This window comes from Syzygium oleosum, unplaced genomic scaffold, assembly GCF_021117445.2.
Source record: "Syzygium oleosum isolate NSW1041296 unplaced genomic scaffold, Sole_v2.1 Sole_v2.32, whole genome shotgun sequence".
NCBI lineage: Eukaryota > Viridiplantae > Streptophyta > Magnoliopsida > Myrtales > Myrtaceae > Syzygium > Syzygium oleosum.
Genome location: NW_026607516.1, coordinates 2,850,513 through 2,877,025, shown reverse-complemented (window position 1 = coordinate 2,877,025; position 26,513 = coordinate 2,850,513). Strand labels below are relative to the sequence as shown.

Here is a 26,513-nt window from a genome sequence, read left to right as displayed (position 1 = left end):
ACGGCAATGACGTGGTATAACTGACCAATCACCATTGTTGTCCGTGTGTTATGATTCTCATCTTACTAAATGCCAAATAGACGTGCAACTCACCTTAGATTAATCGATTACGCTAGATATCACTGCCACGTATATACATCGTCTGATAACATACTGCCTCCACGAAGGTGGCCCTTTGAAGGTCCCACCAGCCACTTGTGATATACTCACCTCCTCAAAGGACCAGTCTCACACATGCCACCAGCATTATCAGCTGCATGGACACAGAAGAATCTCGAAACATGGGTCAAAAATTCACTGAAATTTTGTATCTTTACTCATCATGATTCAGGCAACATGGAATCATCACCACATGCTTCAGGTTGTGTATATACATGCTACCAGTGATAGTAATAGGTTCATGAGCAGAGTGACAAGCGCAAAGGAAAACGTGCAGACCAGAACTCTAGAGTCATTCCAAATGTGGGTTATCCTCTTTTTCCCTTTCTTTCCTATTTTTTTTTTTTGTATGAAAGGAAGGAAAAAGAAAGAAAAAATTCTGATTTAGGGCCACCACTCTTGCTTTCCTTCACCGCCCTCGGCTTGGCCTCAATCAGACTGAACTTTCTTCTCATCTTCTTGTACTTTTTTAGGCCCTGTTAGGGCAAGCAATCAATCTGGTAGCTATGGAGCTTTTCGTTGAAAAAATGGGTCTGGTAGCGACATGATTTGTTGGGCACTAAAACTCATCTGCCCTTTTTGGTTTTGGTGGGTAGCAAAACTTTGCAGATGGCTTCTTTCTCAGACGATCATTTCCCCGGACACCGCCGGCTCACGGAGCGTGGCTCCACGGCCCCGGTTGGGCCCGCCGGCGAGTCGGACCTCAGCAAAATGGTCCCCAGCACCAGCAGTCAAAATCTCTCAAACGTGCCTAACCCTTCGAGCCAATCTGACGCAGCCATGGCCGAAATACTTCGAACGTGGACGCCATTTGAGCTTTCATGCGTCTCTTTTTGCCTAAATTCGGAGGAGTAAGAAGTCGAATTTGGGTCCTCCGGATAAGGAAGTCAAGAGTCAGAAACAAGAAGCCGCCGCCGCCGCCGCCGCCGTACCCACTAGAAAGGCTCCTTGCGTATTATCTTATTTTATATTATTATCTGTATTTTTTACATTAGTGTCTCGTTTTCATCGATGGAATTTCAATCTTCTTTTGTTGTCAGCAACCCCGGTGAACATTAATCCTTCTCTTCTTGTGACGCCTATCTCTAATGCAGAGTTAGCGAATTAAAGTGATCCTGCGTGCAAGTCGATGTAGAAGAGATACCACATATCATCTCCTCATGTCGTGCGGTACTCCTCCTTTCAGAGATTGAATTATTACGCGTAGGCTTTAATTATTGTCCCTGTCTTAGGTAGCGACGTGCGGATCTCATTGTGTTTTGACCGATCGGATACAAAAAATAATTCTACCGCATTATGCAATCCGACGCACAGATCTTAGCATTGCCGCGTCACGCAAAGAATAATGCTACGAATAGCTCCGCCCAGCGACAGTGACTCTAATATTCTGAGTTAGGCAACGGGCAAGACGTATGTGATCACAATAAATAAAGCCAGACCTGATTACGTACGACTTGATCCATAGGGGGCCCAGCCTAGCATGATTGAACTCCTCGTCATTTCTTCACGGGATATATTTACTAGAAGTCCTAAAACTTATCACCAAAATACAATAGAAAAATTCCAAATCAGTACCCAAAGTGGGGTCAAATTCTCAAAAAATGGTCCAAAGTGGACATAGTGTCAAATAAGGGCCTGAAGTGCTCAATCGGTCTCAAATAGAGGCCTGAAGTGCCCAATGAGTCTCAAAATAGGGTCTGGGTTCGCCGGCCGGTCAAATGCTCACCGGCCGGCTAGCACGTTACTGTTCCGGCGACCGGAAGAAGGATAGTTTCGTCTTTTTCTTTTTTTCCTTTTTCTGTTTTTTTCTTTTCCTTTTCCTTTTCCTTTTCCTTTTCTGTTTTTTTTTTCTCTTTTCCCTCCCTCCGCCGGCCATAGCCGAGGCCAGCGGAGGTTGCCGGCCTCAGGCGGAGGCTGCCCTCGCCGGCGTCGAGCGAAGGCTGCCCTTGCCGGGGGCGGGCGAGGGCGACCTCGCCAGATCCAGCGAGAGCAACCCTCGCCAGATCCAGCGAGAGCAACCCTCGCCGGCGTCAGGCGAGGGCGACCTCCACCTGAGGCCAGCAATCTCCGCCGGCCCCGGCTATGGCCAGCGGAGGGAGGGAAAAGAGAAAAAAAACAGAAAAGGAAAAGGAAAATAAAAAAACAAAAAAAAGAAAAAAAGAAAAAGACGAAACTATCCTTCTTCCGGTCACCGGAACAGTAACGTGCTCGCCGACCGGTGAGCATTTGACCGGCCGGCAAACCCAGACCCTTGTTTGAGACTAATTGGGCACTTCGGGCCCCTATTTGAGACTGATTGGGCACTTTAAGCCCTTATTTGACACTATGTCCACTTTGGACCATTTTTTGAGAATTTGGCCTCACTTTGGATACTGATTTGAAATTTTCCCAAGTACAATTGACACATAAAAACTTGCAAAAAGTATAATCAAGTCCTAAAACTTATATAATTAGTTCAAATGAGTCATAAAGTTAATACCGTCAAACTTACTAACGGAAAATGTTTACGTGGCGCTAACATGACTTATTTTAATATTTTATCTCTCCTGCGATCCTCAGCCAAATCTGGGCGAGGACCGACGACCCTTGCCCGATCTGGGGGAAGACCTACCGTCGACAAGGGTCGCCGGCCCCTGGCCAAGGCTCGGCGACCCCCACCCTCACTGGCCCCTCTCGACGATGGTGGGGCAGCAACAGCGGGGAGGGCAAGCCCTCCCTCCCGACCTTTCCTCCTCCTCCCCTTTTTTTAAATTTTTTATTATATTTTCCGTTAGTCAAATTGAACAGTATTCACTTTAGGACTCGATTGAACCAATTTGACAAGTTTTAAAACTCGATTACACATTTTGCAAATTTTAAGACTCAATTACACTTTAATGACAAGTTTTAAGACTTATAATGAACATATCCCTTTCTTCACATAAGCCGACAAGTTAGGCGACCCAGTGGTCATGCCCTTTTGCCCAGCCTTTGGAATGTCTTACTTAGCATTTGACAGCAGCGAGGGTAGAGGTTTTAGCCTAATGGATTTGGTTCCAAGACCAAAAACTAACCCCTTTTTTTTCAGTTCGTTTGCTCTTTTCCGTTTTCGTTATTTAAAACTGAAATCCGAAAGGCAAACCGGGTATGAAATCTGTCCATTTTATAATATGCATATCAAACCCGTCCTTCACGCTAGAGAGAGAGAGAGAGAGAGAGAGAGACAGCTGAGTACACTGGCATGCACACTACATCGCCGCTCGAAACCTTCATCTGTACCGAAAACCCATATCTATATCACGGCCGCCGTACATTCCCTGGCTATGGCCAGCAGCGGCGGCGGCAAAGGGGTTCATCTGCTTTGCATTTGCCCGCCGCTCCAGATCAAGAAGCCTTTGAAATGCTTCTGGATGGTTGTTTCCAATGCCGGCTTCAGGAGCTGCACAATTCAAAACAAAAGGAGGTGTCAGTGAAACAAACATCAACACACCGGCAAGACCTTACTTTGGATCCAACATTAACTTCAACGGAAAAAAAATGCCTTCGTGGCAGCTTATAAATATAAAAAAAAAGGGATTCTAAAGCTGATGATTATTGATCTGAATGATAGGTCTACAAAATAAAAGAAAACAAGACTAACTTATCTAAATCACAACAGTCGCGACACTTAACAAGACTTGCATCAACTTGGCCAAAAGGAACAAGGACCAACATCTAAAGTGTCAGGATTCGAATATAGTTGATTATAGAGTCAAATACTGTAAGCAAAGTGTGGTATAATAATAACGCTCAGCGAGTGGGGCACCTGATTCCAAAATAATTATGGGGTCCGGTGTACTTATTAAGCAATAAACAAAGGAAATTTTGCAATTTTCAGTACACTAACTATCCTCACATTATTTATTTATTATCCATGCTTCGGAAAACAAGGTATTCCATATGAAAAAGGGTCACCCATTAACATGACCCTATATTAATGCCCAAAGGACACATTTAGACATCAAGCATTTATGTTATTAGCGAGCTGCTTTGCCAAAACTTATTTAAACCCTGACAAGTCCCGGATAAAATGCCATAAAACTAAATTTGGCACAGCAAGAGCATTAAATGAAATCACAGAAGGGATTATTTCTTTACCAGGCGGTGGTAGTCCACTATTTGGCTGCCGCTGACCGAAAGGAAAACCTTGAAGCGGGTTAAGTTCCTGAATAAGTCCAGAGACCTGGTTGTTCAGATGATTCACCTGTGGTCCACCAGGAAATCCCTGTAATTGATGTGGCGGAGGAAAACTTGGTGGCAGATGCATCTGTTGCAACATAGGATGATGACTTGGAGGATCAAATCCAGGAAATCCGCTGCTCAGATGGTGCATCTGAGGGCGGACCATATTTGCAGGAAATTGGTAATTTAGCGGTTGATCATGATGGAGAATGCCATCTGCAATCTTCATTGGAGTATTACTATGAACAGTATGAGAATCTAGAGAATTAAACATCGGCCCAACATGGTTCAAACGGTGGGGATGAAGCTGAGGAGAAGATTGTTGAGCATGAACATTTGGAAACGGAATATCTGGCTCCCTCCTACTGAAGGGAATTTGATGGAAATGCGAAGGTACTTGCTCTCTAGCATATTTTTCTTCCTTGAAGATGCCATGTGCTGCAAAGTTTTCAGCAACATCAAATGGTGCATTGCTGGAGGACAACTCAGCTTTATCGGGATGCCGACCAGGCATTAAGCCCTGCAGATTCAGAGGATCACTGACAGTTATCAGGCTATCCTCTTCAGGAAGCCGAATTTCAGCTGGCCCGCCAAAATTGCTAAGCTTGGGCCCCACTTCAGGTTGTAGCTGTAGAGTATCTACTTCAGTTCGGAGATGATCAAACTTCAAGAAACGATCTTCTGTAATATCCATATTAGATTGATGACTTCTATCCGATGTCAACCCATTGCTTTCGTGAATATTCCTGCTCGATATAGCTTCACTTTCTACAGAAGCTAGCATACTTCCACCAATTACAGGATGGGAAGATCCATGAGGGTCAAATAGTTCGACTCTGGCAGACCCAGTAGAACTCCTTTGAGCAGAGACTGGAGCTCCAATTGATTGCAGCTCCTTCATAAAAGCAGTTCCAAAAAGAGTTTCCAGAGTCAAACTGTTCCCGTGATTAGGAAGACTATGACTCGTTGTCTCTTTTGAGTCGCCCGGTAAATTGCTGGTCCTTTCTCCTTCAATAGTGTCCACCTGATCTGCAAATTTAACATCAAAACTGGGGAACAGTGCCACATCGTTGTTGTTCGTTCCCTTGTGTAACAAGGAAAGGAGGTGCTGGGATGCAAGACTATCAACATTGGCTCTTGGCTGCTCAACCTTTGCCTCAGCCTGTAAAGGCTGCTGCAGGTTTGAACCACTGTCACTAATCTCTGACAAGATGGTATTCTCAAGATCTTCACATGTAAGGACAGCTGGAACTCCCCCTGGTTTGCGATTGGCGAACTGCTCGCAACTTCCAACTGCAGCAGATGCAGTGCCCTCCGTCATCTGCTTATCTTTAGGTTGAGAACCTGAAAAGAGACTCTTTGACCATGGTTGCTCCGGCGTTTGCACATCAGAAACCGATGATTCACCTTTATCACCCACACCAATTAATGATAGCAAGTCTTTGGGCCTTCCGGATAAGGTATCGTCCGCAGTTTTCTTTTCTGCAGCAAAATTGGAAGAACATCGACGCTTATAACATATTCGAAATCAAAGCAACAACTTAACAGCATTAGGCCTGAATACTCATGCAACCTCACCTTCTTCACCAAACAAATGAGCAAATTTGGAAGAGAGGCTACTGTGAGAGCTCCATACGTCATCACCTTTAGTGCCTTGTTGCTAGAGAAGCAGTAAAATATGTCAGTGAAGTCATTAGGCAGAAAGTTCTCCTTTTTTGCTGTTAGATAAGAATGTTCTAGAAGGACTTTAGACAACCAAATATCTACTAGTAAATTTCAGTTTCAAGTTAACAATAAGGATTACATGTGATGACCTACAAGGAAAGTTTTTGACAAAGTTCTAGGGATGCACAACACCAAAAAGATCTAGTTAGACTCTTCTTGGACACAATCACATTTTCCATTTGACAAGATCTTGTCAAACTTCCCTTCATGAATGGCACAACACACAATCACACTTTCCCATTTGACAAGTCAACCAACAATGGCACTTTATCAGTTAACAACAGTGAAGAAAGTCTTCACTATAATGCTAAACAGCATGTGAATTACTTCTCCTGCTCACAAGCATCATGTATACCCCTCTCTAGTTGCCTCTTAGTGATAGAACATGTTGTTTTATTTCTGTTCTACAAAGATCCTGTGGTTCATGGTTCAAACATTATTTTGACATGAGACGAATGCTTTAGATGACAGAATATTTAACTGAACCTATTAGAACTGCCTCATGGTTTAATTTGTTATCAGGCTCTAAGTATGCAATCTACACAACTACACTCCAGCAAAGGCACAAAACAGAAACACAATAACCGGATGATTATTACCTCAGTATGTGAAGATGAGACGGCACTTTCTAATGATAAAGCACTACCAAAAAGTTTTTCCAGAATCGTAGTGGGATGATCTGATTGACTCATCATTTTGTTCCGCTCTGCCTCCTGAGAGTCAAGGTCTATGCTTTGCCCAATATCTGAAGATTCTGAAGTTTCTGAAAGATTGCAAGTTCCTAACAGTTTCTTCCCTTTAAGAGTCTGATTAGAAATATCTAAAGCAGGTGATGTGATGACTTCACTCTTATCCATCTCTGAACTTTGGAGTTCAGGGGTTACATGCAGCCTTGTAATCAGACTTATTTGATCAGCTGTTTCCTTATCCCTCTGACCATCGTACAAGCCATTCAACACAATATTATCCCTCGCATGGAAAATGCTACCATCAGGTGCTAAAGTCTTGACCTAGTTATAAAGAAGAGAAGTGAACTCTATCAGTGGTTATGGAACACAACGATTAGTCTTTGTCACGATATAACTATATGACTCTATGCCAATTTATGATTAGTGTGCTAGCAGGATGTCCATGATTGTAATGAAAATGAAAACCATAAACAATTGTTGAGCACCATAAATGATTCATATATCATAGTGAGAACACTATCTAGTTGCACATATCTCAGCTTTAGTCTTAAAACAAAGAAAAAGAAAAAAGCAACCAAACAACTAATGGTACCACCATTCTACCGCGGTATAGAAAATGCTTGGTTAAACCACAATCTGCAAGAAGATCAAACAAAATATCAACATGGAATGCGTTTTTAACACAACCCTACATCTATAATGTGTCTTATATACATGTAGTTTCTCCCTCAACTGATAGCTTAAGTTTTTGGGTTGGACATTCTAAAATATCATAGCACAAGTCAATAGTTCAGATCCTGGCACTCTCCTCAAAAATTCATTGCTTGTGATGGGTTCACAACTGGCTCATACAAAATAAGAGCCGTGCCCATTACATGATATCGAGTTTGAGTCGTGCCACCATGTAAAAAACTGACTTACACGCGAGGGAAAGCATTAAGTATAATCTCACATTGCTTAATTACATGGTTATAATGTGCCTAATATACACGTAGTCTTATTCTACTTAATAATTTAAGCTTTTGGATTGGACGCTCTGCCAAAAGATAACACCAAGATAATGAAGTCTCGGTAATTACCAAAGATTTTTCGCTTCTAGAACTTTGTTCAGGAGTTAACCTGCATTGTCTCGATTAGGGAAGAACTTAATCTCATTTTCCGTGAAAAGTAAATCAAGCAAAGTTTTGCTACCCAAAAAGAATGATATGGAATTAAAGGGAAACATGTGATTGTTCTAAACGAGCAAGTTGAAAATCTTATTGAGTTAACCTGCATTGTCTCGATTAGGGAAGAACTTAATCTCATTTTCTGTGAAAAGTAAATCAAGCAAAGTTTTGCTACCCAAAAAGAATGATATGAAACTAAAGGGAAACTTGTGATTGTTCTAAACGAGCAAGTTGAAAATCTTATTTCACCTCTTCATGTCAAATATCTCCTGCTTTGGATGACAGGATGACAGTGGTTCTGTAATTTGTTTTGATGAATTAGACTTATGCAAGTAATCATCCTACTATACCTACCTCCAAATTTGTACATCTTCTCAGTTCATTTCCAAATACCTACCTCCAAATAAAAAGAGGATGCTGCAAATGCCATGAACAGAATATGCCACACAATTGAAAAAAAGTTCACATCACTTAAATCGATATGATAGGAACAACAAGCTAGTCCACATAGTAATAAGAGAAGCCTCAAGAAGTTGCCATACAACTAGCAACCAAGATATAGAGCAGTTAGACAAAATCATCTAAAACAAGTTAACGCATATGTGTAAGGTAAAGTACCTCTGCTGAATGTGACTTCCTATCCTGGACTGTTGTTGCAAATCCAGGAGGCACAAGTGGTCGGGGTCCAGCAATTTGTGATCCTAAAGATAGTTTTGCAGATTCAATGGTGGATACTTTTGGTTCTTTGAGCTCATTAAATTCATTACTTGAGTTCAGTTGTTTATTCTGATCTGTAGAGTCATCCATAAGTGTAGAGATATCAAAGGGGTCTTTATGCTTCTCTGAAGTATTTTTCTGCCGTTCTTGGAATGCTTTATGGTGCTCTTTCCTCATTAACTCAAATGACGCTGAAAGAAATCCAGCAAAAAAATTACAAGTGTGATAAGAGAAACCTGAGCTTTTAGCTGCTTACAGTACTAAAACAGTGAACACAGGACAAAGAAGTATCATTCTACAGCCGCCACCAAGTGCTTGAATGTCCATGCATAGTCTCATGTGTATGCATGTCTTCGTGTGTGTGTGTGTGTGTGTGTGTGTGTGTGTGTGTGTGAGAGAGAGAGAGAGAGAGAGAGAGATGGAACCTCTTCTTTTCCTTTCCTCTTCAGCTCTGTCCTCACTTGTACAATCAGACGACCCAAATGTTTCGTTATTAAATGAGTCATTAGTTTCTCTACGTGAGTGTGGTAACGCCTGAAAAAGAAGGATGTCATTTCGGATGAAAATAACAAACAAAACTTAACTGGGAATTTCACTAAATAACACATGAGCACCAATAAATGTAAATCAAGTTATTTGCCAAATCCTACAGGCATAGATCAAAATTGCAACAATTCTCAGGTAGCAGCGAGAAACCTTATAAGGACGAGGAGGGTGATATGGCTCTGTAGTCCTATTAAGCTGGTACTGATCATTAGGTCGAAACTTTGCAGCTGACACCCCAGGAGTGTACCCTGACGGTCGTGGAAAACCGCCACTGCCAAGAAGTCCATCATGCTCAGGGGCTTGCCAACCCCGTCGTGATGGATTGGCATAACGCTTTCCTGTATCTGCATTCCATGGGCAGGAATTCAATTACAGATAAACTAATCCATGAAGATTCTCATCCTCTGGCAGCACCATAACAACACTTAACGAGAGATCAAAGATTGCAAAAAGCCACAACATATCAAGAAATTCTGAGTGAATTAGTCAGGGTGATCGGAGTTTGCCTTGGCATGTAATGGTCAAAACATTCTAAAACTTTTGGACTAGGAGTACAATATAGGAGAGCTGACATGATTAGGCACAATTTGTATGACTAAATTGAGTATCCACTTGCAGTACAAGAAGCAGAACAAAAGATGAGAGGAAGAATTAATCAGATGATACTTTCAAGAGCCATCGCTGCACAGAGGTGTCAATTGACATCTCATCAAGCATAAGGACAGAAGACTTGATCAACATGAAAGGATGAAAATAACTATTCTGCCGATTGTTTCAATTCCAGATGCATCTAAACCATAGAATTTATTATATTCTCATGCGTAGGGATCCTGAAGTATCCTAAAGTTCTTTGTAAATACATGTTGAGCAATCTGTCTCTGGAAGAACAAATTACTTGGTAGTGAAGTATAAAGAAGTTCCCCATGATTGGTTAATTACTCAGACGATAATCAAGAAAGAACTGTGCATTTCCACGCAAGAATAGCCAGATGATTAATCAAGAAAGTACTGTGCATACTACTATATGTGCACAGATATTATGGCTTACAAGCTACGAATGGGACAAACACTCGTAAATTAATAATAAAAGCTGCACGAAGAGATGTGCTTTGTGAATAAGAAGTGAAATGGACCGGGGAATACCTCAACTGCAATGCAATCTAGGCAACAATGTGCCCAAATGCCATTAGCACTTGTTAATTAAGTATGCACAGAAGAGAAACCAAATTCATGTTTATACTTATCAAAATGTATGAAAGCACCTTAACAAACAAAGACTTGTAAAATTGACTGAAACTTGCATTCAATTAGTCACCCAAAATGCTACAAAATTTGTTCAACAAGAGATGCTTTTTGAATGAGAGCCTAAATGGACTTGGCAATATCTCAATATATACCTGAATCCCAATCAGACTGTGAGTCACTGTCTTTATCGCTCCATCCAGAAGAGCGACTATCCCACCTACCATGAATTCCCCGAGAATAATTACTTACATCCCCTCTCGTAGGTGGGGACGATCCATATTCATTTCGCCTATAACCTTGCAGCAAAAAACTGCCAGAGGTTCTTTGCCGGTCTTGGGAAGCATCCTCAAATTCACTAAGCAAATAAAGCCGATGCACATCAGAACAGCAGATTGTCAACCCTAGCATGCTCGCAGCCAAACATAGCATACCAACAGCTAAAACTCTACATTTTACAATATCACATTGTAAATGTAAATGAAACACGAGGATCTTACGCAAGAATTGATTCGTCAAATCCACGAGGCAAATTCCTGCAAATATCCAATCCACTCAGAGACAAGAGAAATTCCCGTGAATACGATATCTTTGTCATCCTGAACCATCAGAGGAAATTTGTTATCGTTCCAGAGGGTTATGCGCTAAAGTGCAATAGAATATTCATTGAAAATTGAAACTGGAGATGGGTTCTCTACTTTGTTTCGTTAGTCGACTCGATTGGCTGACCCGACAGGCATGGATCTCCATTCTCTGAGCTCATTTTGCACAATCAAGCGATTGTCCTCCTCCACGACAAGACTGATCAGCAAAGGCACTAGCGGCCAAAAACCCGAAGCTCTCACAGTTCAATGTCAATAACCAGGCAGCAATCAAAAAGGTAAATTTGAACAATCGGGTACACTCTTCCTAATAAACCCGAAACTCATAGAGCTTCAAACATCACATCTGCTTGAACCCAGCCAGCCCCACTCGCCAGACCAAGTAGAAATGGCGCTATATCAAGTAACGGGGCGAGCAACCAAGTCGCTCATCCACTGCCCGTAAAGGGCGTATGCCAGCAAAATACGAATCACCACGCGCGAGCTGATAGCTCCACCTCAATTCCTCACAAATCCATCTCCCAGAAAGCTCCCCGCAAATCTCAATAACTTTCCAGAAACGAATGCCGCCGAACCGTGCGCGTTCACGAATTAGCTACGCTTTCCATTGGGAACTCAAATCGTGCTCCAGGAGAGGACAAAAATCAACCGCCCCGTGATCTGAATTTCCCGCACGGACTTGGCATGCCAGCTCCCCGACCGAGGAAAGCCAACGGGGAGTATTTTTCTAGGGTTTTGCGCGCCGATCTCGAAGCTGCGAAGGGAGAGGAGAGCTAGGGTTTCATCGTTGCCGTGGCTACTCTCGGATCCAAGCCGGAGGAGGAGGCGAGAGGGAGAGGGAGAGGGAGAGGGAGGGAGGGAGCTCGAGCGGGACCGCGGAAGCTGAAATCCGGATTGGAATTTGCAGGTGGTGTTGATCTCTGCGTGATTCCACCACCTCTGAAACGAATTGATCGACGAGAGAGAGAGAGAGAGAGAGAGAGAGAGCTGGACAGAGGAGTTTTTAGAGAGATAACAGACGAAAAATTAGAGAGAGAAACTGGCGATGGGCCTCTCCGACTCTCTCTCCTCCTCCCCTCTCTCTCTCTCTCTCTCTCTCTACTGTAATTGTTGAAAATGATAATTTATAAAAATTGGTGGGGGGGAGGAGATATTCGCACGCGCGCTACGGCGCGCGTGTAACGCAGGGGCACGATTCGAGAGATAAAAGAGAAATTTTGGACGTTGTTCGCTTCTCGTTGTGAGGCGCGTGGGGGAGGAGCGAATTTCTGACTCTCTGAATTTGTTGGCCAAAATGAACATCTAAATTAGTTTCTTTCCCATGGCTACTCAAGAAGAAAGTATTTTTATAATCCACGGTCCATAAGCTTTGATCCAATTTTCAATGTAATCCTTAAATTTTTAATTTGTTCAATATAGTTCCTAAATTTTATCTCAATGTATAATATGATCCCTGAATTTATGCATGTTCAATTTAGTCACTGAACTATATAAAAATAATTAATGTTATCCTTCCATTCAATTAAGTTCAGGAACAACATAAAAGCATTTTCATAAGTGTAGGGACTCATTTAAACAAGGGACCACATTGAATAAATTAAAAGTTCAGGAACTACATTGCACATTGTGATAAAGTTCATGAGCTATATTGAACAAATTGAAAGTTCATGGATCACATTGCATATCGGACCAAAGTTTAGAGACCATTTTTCCTTTTTATAATTATGTTAGGATTATTATTGAGCCGATGCAATGCTAAATTCGAGCTTTACTTTTTTTTTTTTGGTCATACAAGCTTGACTTAACTATTCGGTGTTTGAAACTCAACTCAAGCTCGAACTCAAATTGTCTTGACTCGACTACAAATTAATTTATTGACTAACTTGACCTCAATCTTAAGAAAAACTCGAATAATATGAGTATAATATGTAATTTAGAGGATGCATCGGTCGATTTAACTAATAAATTTAAAAAGAAATTAATTGAAGCCTCGTTAGACTTGCGAGCTAGTCAAACTGAAACTTGGTGAGCTCGAGCTAGACTTGAAATAAGACAAGTCGATCTCGAGTAATCATCGATTCAAGGCAAAGCTATGCACGAGTAGCTTGACTCGATTGCTCCTAATCAAGCGACAGTGCTCATGCAAAAGCACAGCAATTTCAAATTAATCAAACTTTGGAAAGTATCGTTTTTTAAGCGATTTACTTCTCCTCGTATCATTATCACGTTGTAAAGGGCAAATCATGCACGCCTCATTATGAGACGGCCGTGCTTCTCCAGTATTAAACTCTGCGGCATCTATTTCATGACATAGGGTCGGGAAAACATCTTTATCATCTTGCAATTCAACTACTTTTGTAATTTGATCCTCGCATAATTTTTTTTGTCCATGCATGGCATCATTATAAGACGATCGAATTGTCAATGCATGGCATCCTTACGAACGTCTAAGTATTTTCCATAAATTAAGAAGGGTAGAAAACTACTCAATGTCTACGAGGATGTGAACTGGCCATCAAAGTTAATCACGGCAGACAAATTGTTGTTATTTTGGATCGACACATCGTAAGCGGTGCGTCAAGTATAACTAAAAGATTATCGTAAATACGCGGTTTCTTATAAGTCGGCATCTCATTATAAATATGGGCATTTCCTAGGTTTGCATTTCGTTTGAAAATGATCTAACGGGCTCCGATCGAAACCTCGCAAAAGGCTTACCTAATTTTGAAATCTACGAAATAGTCTCACTATCTGTTTCTATTTTTAGCTAGAAAGGTTCATAGACATAATGAAATGTGTAAGTTATCATCTAAGGCTGCGTTTAGTCGTCCGGATTTCTAAACAGGATAGGACTGGATAGGATAGGATAAGAAATCCTGAGATTTCTTCATATCTTGTCCACTGTTTGGTGGACTACGGATTTAAAGTCGGATATGATAATTTTTTTTTTTTGCTATTCACGGGTCCGGAGGAGTCAATGAAGGAAAAAAAGCCGAGAAATTTTTTTGGTGAAAGCGCACAAGGTGTAGGGATGAAGATGACGGCAAGTGGAGCGTAGGATTTCTGGAAAAATAGGCATTAGAAATCCTATATGGGTCTATCCCATCCTCCCCCCCCCCCCCCGGATTTTTTTATCCGGTCTATATCCGACCTTATCCTATCCTGGACCACCACCAAACGCAGGATAGTATAAAACATATCCTATCCTAGCTTTTATCCGGTCGACCAAACGCAGCCTAAGTGAAAATGACTGGTAGTTGTAATGACGTCCTTAATGGCAATAACACTAGAAAATATGGGTTGCAAACAGCATCACACCTGGCTAGTAGGCTTTTTAAAACTGTGTTTCTTGGGAGTTGCCGGGTCGTGCTCGAGAATTCAAAAACTTGCTATAATTTAGAGAGAAACTGCTATAATTGGATGGATCGTGGGCGGGCATAGCTAATCCAATTAGGAACATTAATAATCATCTGACCAACAAAATATAACCAATAATGTCAAAAAATCAAACTGAGCTTGCAAGAAACATGTGAATGAGAAATGTTATTCGAAAAATTTTTAGGTTTTGATGACTAGACAACTCAAAATATGGGCATTACAAAATTTGAGAAAAGCAAAAAGTCACTTCGAATAAATCCTAAACGTGATAAGAATTTCCATGCTCACAAATTGTCTATGCTCTCTTTTTCTACACAACATCAAGTTTCCTTGCTTTTAAGACATCGACCAATCACACCCTACTCCGATAGCCTTCCATCTCGTTACAACTACATAGCTGCAGCGTCGATGTGGTTATGGTGGCTCTGATAAAAGTTGCATTGCCTTCATGAGGCTAGGGATGCCAATGTGACCTACTATCCCAATAAATCGAGTCAACCCCGCCCCATCCTGCATCCTAAGCTTTTGTACATTAGAAGAAAATCATTCTTATATGTATAAGTTCGTATAAGATAGATCTTGATGTAGCTTATGATTTGACAAACATTGTTCGTCCTATTGCCCTGAAGAACTAGAGGCCTAAGACACAAACATTTTGAATAAAACTTGGGAATAAGTTGCAAATAAGAGATGAGCGCCAAAAAAAAAATTAGAGTCTTGGTCTTTGTCGTTTACGGAAAATATTCTCCTTTTAGAAAATATTTTTCCGAAAGTCATTTTCCCGGAAAATGTTTTCCCGGAACATAATTTTCCGGTGTTCGCGACCAATATGAAAAAGTTTCGAAAATATTTTTCACCGTGACCGCGGCGACGGCCGGCGACCGACGGCGGCATGTAGCCGGCGACCGGCGGCGGCGGCGGCGGCAACGGCCGGCGACCGGCGGCGGCGGGCGGCGGCATGTAGCCGGCGACCGGCGGCGGCGGTCGGCGGCATGTAGCCGGCGACCGGCGGCGGCGGGCGGCGGCAACGGCCGGCGACCGCGGCGGCGGGCGGCGGCAACGGCCGGCGACCGGCGGCGGCGGGCGGCGGTAATGGCCGGCGACCGGCGCGGCGGGCGGCGGCGGCGGGCAACCGGCGGCGGAGGCGGCAGCCGGCCGACCGGCGGCCAACGGTGGTGACCGCGATCAACTTCCTCTCCCACGGAAAATATTTTCCCTCCCATGGGCAATTTTGCCTTCAATTTGGGGGAAAATGATTTCCTCTTTGTGAAAAGAGGAAATCATTTTCCTCAAAACAATTGAGGATTTGGGGGTGGGGAAGGAAAATGTTTTCCCACGGAAAACATTTTCCGCCCCCGAACACCGGAAAACGCAAAAAATATTTTCCGGAAAAATATTTTTCCGCAAACGAATACAGCCTTGGTCTTTAGTCAAATAAGGGACTTAATATTTTATTTTGGTCAATTAAGGACTTGAGATTTTAAAAAGCCACAATCAAGTCTCGAGATCACCGTTGACAAAAATTATACATCGAAAATGACAGCGGCAGATGATCAAATAATCCATGTGAGTGCCACATTGAATTTTCAATCTAAATTCCATGGACTACGAGCTCCAAATCTAATTGGAGTTTTCTTAAACCTTAATTATCAAGTGATCAATTTGTTTTTTAAGTCCTCAATTGATCAATAACTAGGGGTGAGCTGTTCTAGAGTAAGGGTGAGCGGTTCCAGGTTCCACCTGGAATCCGGAACTTACCCTCGGATATAGGTTTTTCATTTTTTGAAACCTAGAACCTACCATCAAAACTTGGAACTTAGAACCTACCTTGTCACAGGTTCCAAGGTCCAACAAGTTCTTTTTTTTTTTTTGAGTTTCATTTTTAGTTAAACAAAACGAAAATGAACGCAACAATATCAAACAAACTTATCATTCACCAAAAAGAATACAAAAGACTAGTTTTCCTAACATTACGGTTCAAATAAATACAATTAAAATGATAAAGTCATTGCATGAATTGATACGCAAAATTCACGCGGGATTAGCATGTCGATCAAGACAATATCCATATCTAGGACCACAAACAAAATGGGAAGCATGAAAAAGGAAAGAAAGATGAGCTTTTGGTCCTCAAACATCCATGAAAATTTGTTCCAAATTCTAAACACCTAAAATCAAAAGAAACAACAATCATAGTTGATAACTTAATAATAGTTTTAAATTTTAAATTAAAGTGTTGCGTATCAATTATTTCCAACTGCAACTGCAACGACAACTTTTTCTTTTCTCATTCCACCATCCATTATCACTATGGTTCTAACTATGCAACCATCAAGTTTAAGATGTTTTTTAAAAGAGTAAATGATGAAAACAATCGATCTCACTAAAGAACAAAAACTTGGTATAGATACATGACAATGAATACCCAAACATAACAAGTTAAGCAAAGCAATGAGCATGCGAATGGTGGGTACTCCAAAACCACAATAAATCAAAAGTCTAAACAAACCTTAGAAAATGGTCTACATGACAAGTTAAGCAAAGCAATAAGCATGCGGACAGAGATGAGAATTTGAGAGTTAAGAAGTAAGAAGCGAGGAGTAGTAAGAAAATTAGGGATTTTAGATTTAGGGTTTTCGGTTCCCGGTTCCATTCCCAGTTCTCGATTCTGGTTCCCAGTTTTGGTTCCGGTTTCAGTTCAAGAACCGGAATCGGAACGGACGGTTTCTAAAAAAATGGAATCGGGAACCGAAGCCTCCCTCCCTAGAACCGGAAATCAGAGCACAATTCGGTTCTCCGGTTCCCGGTTCTACCCTAGACCCGTGCTCACCCCTATTCCAGAGTCAATTTAGATTCCACCTAGGACCTAAAATTTACTCTATTGGAACTGGTTTCTCGGTTTTTGAAATTTGAAACCTATCTTTCATATCCTGAAATCTGGAATGTAGAATTTATCCAGTTAATCAGTTCTAGGGTTTACCCAAGAACCAGCCAACTTCCTTTTCTTCTGATAATTTTTTCTTCTAGTTTTTGTTAGTGAACGCAACAACAAAAATACCCATTTGTCAATAACAACAATACACAAAAAAATAAACACGTAATATAAAATAAATAATAAAAAGTTCAAAACACGTAACATAAGCTTAAATTACATAACTTCAATCCTCAATCATCAATGAAAAATTGCTCCAAAGTCTAACCACATGAATAGTTAATAACTTAATAATAGTTTTAAATTAAAATTAATATTAATTAATCTGAAATAATTATTAAAAAACTTTACCATATATATTTATTCCACTTCGTCAGTTCCCTGTTTCCGATTTAGTTCCCGCGGTTTCCGATTCGAGTCTTACCTATGAACCGGGAATCAAACCGTATAGTACCGGTTCCACTCTTTTGGAATTAGTAACCACGGGAACTTGGAACCGGCTGGTTTCCATGGCCGGTTCGGTTCGGCTACCGGTTCAACCCTGACTAATGCTCACCCCAACAGGTGGACTTGAATGTTCTGGTAACGAGACTTTAGCCAAGTGGGCCAATGATCCGGGACAGCACCCATTTTTTGTGGCTACCGTTCGGTGATACCTCATTTGCGGTTTTGGAGAAACCGCGGGAAAAAATCTCGCTCTGTCTTCCTCTCCAATGGCAGCGATTCTGTCTTTCGCTCCCAGCACTCCCCACCCCAACTCCCGCCATAAACTTGCCTCTCCGGCCCCGGCGAACCACCCCAAGATCGACAGGCTGCGCTGCTTCGGAGAGAACCCGGCCCGCAACTCGTCCGCCGAAGCGAAGCCCGAGCCCGAGAACGCGCTGCTCAAGGCGGCCTGGTACGGCTCCGAGCTCCTCGGCATCGCCGCCTCGTTCTTCCGGTCGCCGGCGAGCGCCGAAGCTCCGGCGAGGGACTTCGTGCTCGCCGGGGATGGATCGGGAGCTTTTGATCGGGGCGTGGTGGTTGAGACCATCAAGGAGGACTACCGGAGGTCCTACTTCGTCACGGGTGCGTCATTCTTCTACTGCCTCTTCATAGATGGTTTGGCCATATTGTTCACATTCAGAACGATAGCAAAGGTCTACCGAATTTTGCTTGCGATGAATCGTGCCCACAAGTAGTCACTTGAGCATTTCTTTAGAACGACACGAATCGACGGCGATTGTCTCGATTCGCATGTTAAATTGAGTGTCCGCCCTGCTATTTGGCAACGACTGAAGTGGGCTTGTAGGCTTGAGTGGTCTCAGGATATGGAATTGGCAAAGAAAATATCTGCGATTTGTTTGTTCTTCTTGGCAAACTTCCAGTGGCAATGCACATATCCTAATGCCTCTGAAGGAAGAAGTAGTTGTAAAACCAGCTTAGGTCTAACTTCTAAGTCTATAATTTGGTGATCGGAGAACTGGGTTCACCCTTTGGACACTGCGCACGCTTATGAACCTCGCTGATGTGTGCTTTAGACACATTGGGTGTGTGAATTTATGCTTCTCTTTCCATTCTGTTAGAACTAGCAGGAAATGTGATGGAGGGTTTGTTTTTCTTCTATGTTTTCGTCGACTCTAATGATTTTCTTGCTATTTTCTTTCGCGAGTTGATTTCCAGAAGACTGAGATAGTCCTCTATTACTGGTGTTTAATCTCGCTGCATGCTTTATAGCCACGAGTGCGAATTTTCACAAGACCCCTCGTTACCTAATCTTCAGTTTTGAAGCGCAACTGAATGGATATTACCCACTGAAGCCCTGGTAACAGGAAAGATAATAAGAATTTCTATCAGTTCAGCCCTAGACATGTGCAGCTGCTCGTGTCCGATATAGTTGCAGAGATGTCATGCGTACAGAATAGCGGACGTACTTATATCAGTGATACGACTACGCTTGTTAAACCTGATTGTAATGCGGGAAACAGGTGACGTGTCGATCACATGAGAAAAGTAGGATTCAGAATGGTATAGCGGCTTGTTTCGAATTCCAGTGTTCCTGGTGGATTTATTGTCTTTAAATTCAAATTCTCAAACAATCTTTTTTACATTCTATTTCTGCATAATTTAAGATTCTTTGGTCGTGCTTACATGCCTTCTGCATTGATTAGGAAACCTCACACTCCATGTTTATGAAGAGGATTGTGAATTTGCTGACCCAGCCGGTTCCTTTAGAGGGCTTCGTCGCTTCAAAAGGAATTGTACCAATTTTGGTTCACTTATTGAGAAATCAAATATGAAGCTCATGAAGTGGGAAGATTTCGAGGTCAGCTTTCTGACATGATTAATCACCCTTCAGCTACCAGCCATGTCTTCCTGATTATAGTGATTCCTAAAATTTCTGAGCTTACATCATCGAAAGCATCTTGTTCTTCGTCCTTTCTAGAAGTTCGAATGATAACTTTGTTTGCATTTGGTGATCCCAGGACAAGGGAGTTGGACACTGGCGCTTTAGTTGCATCTTGTCCTTCCCTTGGAGGCCCATTCTCTCCGGTACATACTGATTCATGTTTTGCAGGAATGAAATATTTGCTACCTGCATTCAGTTTTTTTGATACTCTTGTGAATGTATTATATTGCAGCAACTGGATACACAGAATACTTTTACGATGCGCAGTCTGGAAAAGTATGCAGGTAACATTTTATGGGGAGAATTACTCTTTTTCATTGGACCCGCTTCCTGTTTTTACCAACTTCTTAACATGCAACTTTTATCAGACATGTGGAGCATTGGAAGGTTCCCAAAATGGTGCTATTGAAGCAAATTATAAAGCCTAGCCGGTGGGCATGGGAAAAGAAATCGGGCGGGTGAAGGAATTGATTTCAGATTCACTTTGGTATAAGAAGCTATATAATGGAATTGAGAAACTGTAGCAAGGGAAAAAGTTGGCAGAATGAAGGAGATCAGGCTATGCAAATTGATCTCTCATTGTCACAAAACTTGGATTTTTCAAATCCTTAAGATTATTGAGTGGCTGTATATAGTATATACAATCAAAAACTTCTTCAATTTGATTCGGTTGTCGTAATGTTATGAGCTTGTTAGGCCCATAGATTGTTTTCAGGATTTGATCTCTTCCCTCACAATGCATATTGCTCCCATTATACTTGTGTAGAATGATGTAAACTAGTATTCTGTAGTTTGTAGGAGTGCAGTGGTTTAAACCTGCAATTGCCATGCAAAAACTATTCTCAAAGAAGTCAAGTTCTCAAATTCTGGCCTTTTGTAGGCTTCCATGCATGCGCATGTGACTGAGATTTCTCAACCGTTCTGGAGGTTGGTATCTTCAAGAAAGCAACTATCCTCATGTTGATTCGAATGTACCAAATAAGACAGTTCCCTTCACTCATTGTATCTTGTGGATCTCAACCCGTGATGGCCGATCTTATTCTTTCGATCTCTGGCTATTTACCCGTCCGAAACGTCGGAAATGGGAAGTCTTGAGGGGTGCAGTGTATTCGAATGGATTCGCATCTTGGCCAGACACACTCGCAACAAAGGCATGCGGCAACTCTACTATGGTTGGAACTTGGTACAAGTCACTAATACCTCTTCGATTTCGTGCTAGGGCGCATCTCTTGTACCTCTTATCAATCCCCACCACATTAAATATAATTCGTCACTTGAAACATAAGTTTCAGCTACCGAGGAAAAGCCTTTGGCCATCCAATTGTCCGCCCCAATTGAATGGTTCGTCCCCCTACCTACTTATCTACTCCTCGGGGCTCATCTACTGATTGGGACATTATTGCATCCATCATGCGTCGTTGACTTTCAAAACAGCCTAGCAAATGAGCAAACGAGGGGACGTGTGCTCGATGTGATCTAGCAATCAGAAAACCAAAGCAAAACCGAATACTTAACATGAAAACAACGACCTGGATCATTCAACAAAGTCATGAGAGGTCGGGATACAAACTCCGTCATTTTGAAAGATTTCTAAGGATGTGTTCCGACACGACCCGAACATCCCGGCCTATTAACCAATGACTTGCATTTTCTAATTTCTTTTTTTTTTTTTTGAGTTAGATCTACCGCTTATATGATGTATAATTAAAGAAGACACCCACATTTACGCCCAGAAATCAAAGTAAAAAACCAACGATAAAGAAAGGGGAAGTCAATTTTGGGTCACGGGGTGTGAAGTGAACCACGCTTTTTCCGGTTCAAAAGGTCAGACACGTGCTCCTCCCTTTCCCCACTCAATCGCGTAAATTCGAATAGTTTAGCGAAAATTGGATCGAAGAAAGAAACCCCCAAAAAAATAAAAAAAACTAAAAAAAAAATAAAGAGAAAAAAAAGACGAAGAAATGTCAAAACGTATACACTTTTTACACCTACCGACACGGACTCTCGTCTTCCCCCCGCCCTGAATTTACGCTACCTTCCGTCTTCCTCTTCAGCTCGCTCGCCTTCCGTTTCGAAGCTCCACCACCTACTCCCGGAAGGAAGAAGATCCAAACCGCCCCCCGCACCCCCCGCCGGAACCCGGGCTGATTCGGGTCGGGTCGGCCGAGAGCCCGGGGCCCCCCCTTCCTTCCGATGGAGTCGTCGAGCTCGGGAGCTGCTTCGGCGGAGCACGGCGTCGGCGGGATCCCCACCTACGGCGGGCGCTACGTGCAGTACAACGTGTACGGGAACCTCTTCGAGGTCTCGCGGAAGTACGTCCCCCCGATCCGCCCCATCGGCCGCGGCGCTTACGGGCTCGTCTGGTGAGCTGCTCCTCTCTTCCCGAGCTCGATTGATGGACTGGTCTCGCAGCTTTGATTTATCGGCTTTGAATTGATTGTCTTGCTTCCTGAAGCTGTGTTTGGTTTTTGGATTCTCTGAGTTGATCGTGCGAATCGCTGGAACTTCGAGCAACGACTGGCATGGATAATTTTCGAGCAGTTGTTTTGACTAATCTGGTTTGGAAGTTGATCTCGTGGATTACTTGGAAAGTAGCGAGAATTTTTTTGTGTACGACAAGAAATGAATGATCTCCATTGACTTGAACTTTTCATTTCGGCGCGTATTGTAAATTATCCTAGCTCTGCTAATTTTGTTCTATTAAGAAGTTTCTCCTGCTAAAAGAAATTCCATCTGTTCTGCAAAGTTGTAGCTCGGATCGCCACTAAAGGAAAAGAAAAAGTTAAAATTGAGATGCAAGATGTGATTTGTGGAAGAATTGGCTTATTTGCTGATGAACGGAACTATTGTTTCGTTTCGATTCCTGTGTATTGACTTTAAAATTCATCAGTTACGCAAGATATGTGAATGTCTTTATGTCACTTTGACCAGCGCTGCCATGAATTCGGAGACAAATGAGGAGATTGCCATCAAGAAGATTGGCAATGCATTCGACAACAGAATAGATGCCAAGAGGACTTTACGAGAAATTAAGCTTTTATGTCATATGGATCATGAGAATGTAAGTATAAGATTCATTCTGATCTCTGCTCTCATCGATCTTATGATCCGGTTCCTCAGTATGCAGAGAATATAAATAGGATGGAACCGTGTCACTTGTGACCGCGGAGGTGTATTTCAATTAGTTTAATCATCTGAAGTATGGTGCCCCCCCTTTCCAGAATTAAAAAAGGAAAGGAAATTATGTGTCACAGCTGGTGGATTGTTATTACAAGTCTAATTCCGGGGAAGATCATCACTAGAAAGTTTTTGATATTGTCGTTACTGATGGTAGAATCTTGTTTTGGCAACTTAGTCATATGATCGTCTGCTTTTATAGATTACGCACTTTGAGGAAGTCTGCACATCTTGCTCATATTTGTCTATGTATGTTGAGTGGTATCTGACTTTTGGTTTCAGGGATTATGTCAATCTTGCTAGTCATTAATTGTAACAATGGCTAAACTAGATTGTTATGCTATTTTAAAGCTTTTTTTTTTTTAATGTGGAAGGAAATATGGAGCCTTATTGTTGAATGATAGTAATGGTATAAGGTTAGAGAACTTGGCAGCAGCTTAAATATTAGTTTTATCGCTGGCAAGTTTGCAGTATTTTGCTATGTTGAAGGTTATCAAGGATGTGCTTTATACTTACATGGCATACGTTCTCTGAGTGAAATTATATTATTGTCTGCTAATCCATTCTCTGGGACCTTCTCCATTGGAAAATAACTTGGGAGTAGTTTTTAACTTGTGATTCTCTTTCCACAGGTTATTGGGCTTAAAGACATAATACGTCCACCAAGTAGGGAGAACTTTAATGATGTATACATTGTGTATGAATTGATGGACACTGACCTTCATCAAATCATCCGTTCCAATCAGCCATTGACTGACGATCACTGCAGGGTTAGAACTTTCTTTTCCTTTTCTACGGGGTCTTTTTTTATGAGATTGCGATCATTTTCCTTTTGTGGAGTTATTTACTTAGAAGCAAATTTTGGAGACTTCAACCAGGAGTACTAGAGTTCAGCATGTGTTGGTTTGCTGGAAAAATAGGAGATAGATAAGTCATTCCGTGATTAATTTGGTGCTTTCAATTGTTTCTTTTCCTCCTTCCTATGTAAGAAACACGAAGGGTCCCTATGTTCTGAAAATTCTTTTTATCACTTGCTTTCTGGCATATTTAGTCCCCTCATAGAATTAATGCACTTGGTTTTCTTGTTGAATTCAAATGTAGCCTTGATTTATTTAGGGTGTGGACCTCATTGAGGTTGTAGAGTCAGTGTCCCTTTGCTCTTAATAACCACGGTTTTCTTTGAGAAATTCTAGAGTATAACTCATCTATGGTTGTGCAGTACTTCTTGTATCAGTTGCTTCGAGGTCTCAAATATGTGCATTCAGCAAATGTTCTGCATCGCGATCTGAAGCCGAGCAACTTATTTCTGAATGCGAATTGTGACCTTAAAATTGGGGACTTTGGGCTAGCTAGGACCACATCTGAAACGGATTTTATGACTGAGTATGTTGTTACTCGCTGGTATCGCGCACCAGAACTGCTCCTTAATTGTTCAGAGTACACTGCTGCCATTGATATTTGGTCTGTGGGTTGCATACTTGGTGAAATTATGACTAGGCAGCCCCTTTTCCCAGGCAAAGACTATGTCCATCAGCTGAGACTTATTACAGAGGTATGCTCGCTGGAACTTGCTTTCATGGTGTTTAAGAAGGGAACCGTTGCTGTTTATCATGCTGTGAACAATGAACATCTCCTTGTTGGCTTCTCTAACAATTGGAAAGTGTCTTATTATGCATAATCGTAGGAGTGTTTCAAAATCAGAACGCAGTATCCTCTCATTCTCATAGCAAACACAACTGTTATCTAGGAAATGAAATGCCTTGATGATGCTTTTCCTCTAAAGATGCTCAATATGCATAGTTTACCGAGTTTCTGATAGGTGAAGAGTTGGAAAGGTTGCTAACTCGATTCTTATCCCCAGTAATAATTGATCAGTGAGTTCAGCAACTAAGTCTCGTTCATGCAAATCTACTTAAATCTGATACTAGTTTATTGTTTAGAAATTGAATCTGCTATTTGCAAACTTCGAATGCATTATAGAGAGACAGTATGATTCTAAGCTATAAGGCTGAGATATTCTCATATACGTTGATGATTCATGTAGAATTCGAGTTCCTGGATTGATCATTCCACCAAAAACCAATAATGCTTAACTACTGAGCTTGGGCTTATTGATTTGAATGAGAAGGATTAATACAGATCTTCTCTCAAAGATGTTGGCGTTGCTCCTATTTTAGGGCTTATAATCTTAAATTTTCTCCACTTGTTCTTAATGATTGACAAGGCAGCTGTTGAGTTCATAATTAGAGGAAGTATTCATTCTGTTCGTACTATCGAGAATGTGTGCAGAGGAGCACAATTGCATGGTTTGCTTTGTTTAGTATTGAAGTTGCATACGAACATAATGTCTAATTTCCTTTTGACGGCATCATTGACAAGAGTTTTGCATACTGGGAGGATGTGTAGAACATCATCCTTAATCATTGAACATAAGATAAGCTTAGAATTTGACAAGTCATGCATGTGAAAAGCTTATAGGATCTCCTGATGACTCCAGCCTTGGGTTTTTAAGAAGTGATAATGCACGAAGATATGTAAGACAGCTTCCACAGTACCCAAGGCAGCAATTTTCTCGTAGATTTCAGAGTATGTCTCCAGGTGCTGCTGATCTCCTGGAAAGGATGCTCGTCTTTGATCCCATCAGGCGAATAACAGGTACATCGGATGCTGATATCTTTTGCATCCGGTTTGTTGCACAATTAGGCTATATGTGTTTCATTGTTATGGGTAGAAAGGTCAGAAATTTTTGAAAATAGAAAGGGGCACATTATAATGGCAGGACTTAATGTCCTAAACTTATCAAAATAGATAATATAGTAAGTGCGTGCCTGTAGATTAAAAAATAAGAATACATTAATCATGGGTTAAATGAACTTTTAGCTTGAAGTTCTGAAACTCCTTATACAGAAAGTAATGTTTATTGTTTGCTTTCTATTGAAATGCTCGCATATCTTAATAATGTCTGTGTATATTCATTTGCAGTTGAGGGCGCTCTGTGCCACCCATATTTGGCCCCTCTACATGATATAAATGAGGAACCAGTTTGCCCGACTCCCTTCATTTATGACTTCGAGCAACCTTCATTTACCGAAGAAAACATTAAGGAGCTCATCTGGAGGGAGTCTGTAAGGTTCAATCTGGATCCTATGCATTAGGGATTTGCGACAGGTTGTCGCTCTGTTTAGTAATGTTCTACGCATAACTGGTTGGATGTTTCATTCAAAAATGAAACAAGCGTGCTGTAGATAGCGAATTTAGGTTTGAAGTTTTCTAGATAGCTGGACAAAAGTTCTTTGAGCTTTTATTGGACGGCTATGTATGCTTGTAATGTTCAACTGGTTCAATGGAGCCAATGAGAAAAGGTCTTCACTCTTGAGGCTTCTTTTGGCTGTATAGAGCTGTAACACCAAGAAACTCCCCGTTGTTCGTTGTGCTAATGCATATTCTCACGGTTTGAAGCCACAACTTTGCTTGCCTGGTACTTTTTTCTCTATTTCTGCTCCTAAACGTCCAAGAAACTCTGTTTGGTTTTCTGTAGTCTGCTTAGGTTTAGCAGAATGATGCAATTGTTGAGTTGTCTGATGCGATGCA

At 41.6% G+C, this 26,513-nt stretch overlaps 3 protein-coding genes across 5 annotated transcripts; 2 read left to right on the top strand and 1 right to left on the bottom strand.

Annotated features, from left to right (window-relative positions):
- Nucleotides 1–3,284: 3,284 nt before the first annotated feature.
- LOC115686983 (uncharacterized) lies at nucleotides 3,285–12,129 on the bottom strand. 2 transcript variants are annotated; one of them, XM_030612429.2, is made up of 10 exons: nucleotides 11,143–12,129; nucleotides 10,945–11,043; nucleotides 10,600–10,802; nucleotides 9,353–9,546; nucleotides 9,082–9,190; nucleotides 8,558–8,847; nucleotides 6,684–7,094; nucleotides 5,938–6,019; nucleotides 4,276–5,841; nucleotides 3,285–3,577 (listed from the first exon to the last, which is right to left on the bottom strand). In XM_030612429.2, the coding sequence occupies exons 1-10, from the start codon at nucleotides 11,205–11,207 to the stop codon at nucleotides 3,408–3,410; spliced, it is 3,189 nt and encodes a 1,062-aa protein (XP_030468289.1). In that variant the 5' UTR covers nucleotides 11,208–12,129; the 3' UTR covers nucleotides 3,285–3,407. The 2 variants fall into 2 exon arrangements, with proteins under 2 accessions (XP_030468289.1, XP_056160425.1); XM_056304450.1 differs by lacking the exon at nucleotides 6,684–7,094.
- A 5,866-nt stretch (nucleotides 12,130–17,995) lies between these two features.
- LOC115687030 (uncharacterized) lies at nucleotides 17,996–20,446 on the top strand. Its single transcript, XM_030612499.2, has 5 exons — nucleotides 17,996–18,424; nucleotides 19,507–19,661; nucleotides 19,822–19,888; nucleotides 19,978–20,029; nucleotides 20,114–20,446. The coding sequence occupies exons 1-5, from the start codon at nucleotides 18,070–18,072 to the stop codon at nucleotides 20,205–20,207; spliced, it is 723 nt and encodes a 240-aa protein (XP_030468359.2). The 5' UTR covers nucleotides 17,996–18,069; the 3' UTR covers nucleotides 20,208–20,446.
- A 1,301-nt stretch (nucleotides 20,447–21,747) lies between these two features.
- LOC115687029 (mitogen-activated protein kinase homolog MMK2) lies at nucleotides 21,748–26,387 on the top strand. 2 transcript variants are annotated; one of them, XM_030612497.2, is made up of 6 exons: nucleotides 21,748–22,108; nucleotides 22,677–22,806; nucleotides 23,555–23,692; nucleotides 24,142–24,474; nucleotides 25,394–25,577; nucleotides 25,905–26,387. In XM_030612497.2, exons 1-6 carry the CDS (start codon nucleotides 21,939–21,941, stop codon nucleotides 26,075–26,077), a joined length of 1,128 nt encoding a protein of 375 aa, XP_030468357.1. In that variant the 5' UTR covers nucleotides 21,748–21,938; the 3' UTR covers nucleotides 26,078–26,387. The 2 variants fall into 2 exon arrangements, with proteins under 2 accessions (XP_030468357.1, XP_056160385.1); XM_056304410.1 differs by lacking the exon at nucleotides 25,905–26,387 and having other exon boundaries at nucleotides 24,967–25,451.
- The last annotated feature ends 126 nt before the right edge of the window (nucleotides 26,388–26,513 follow it).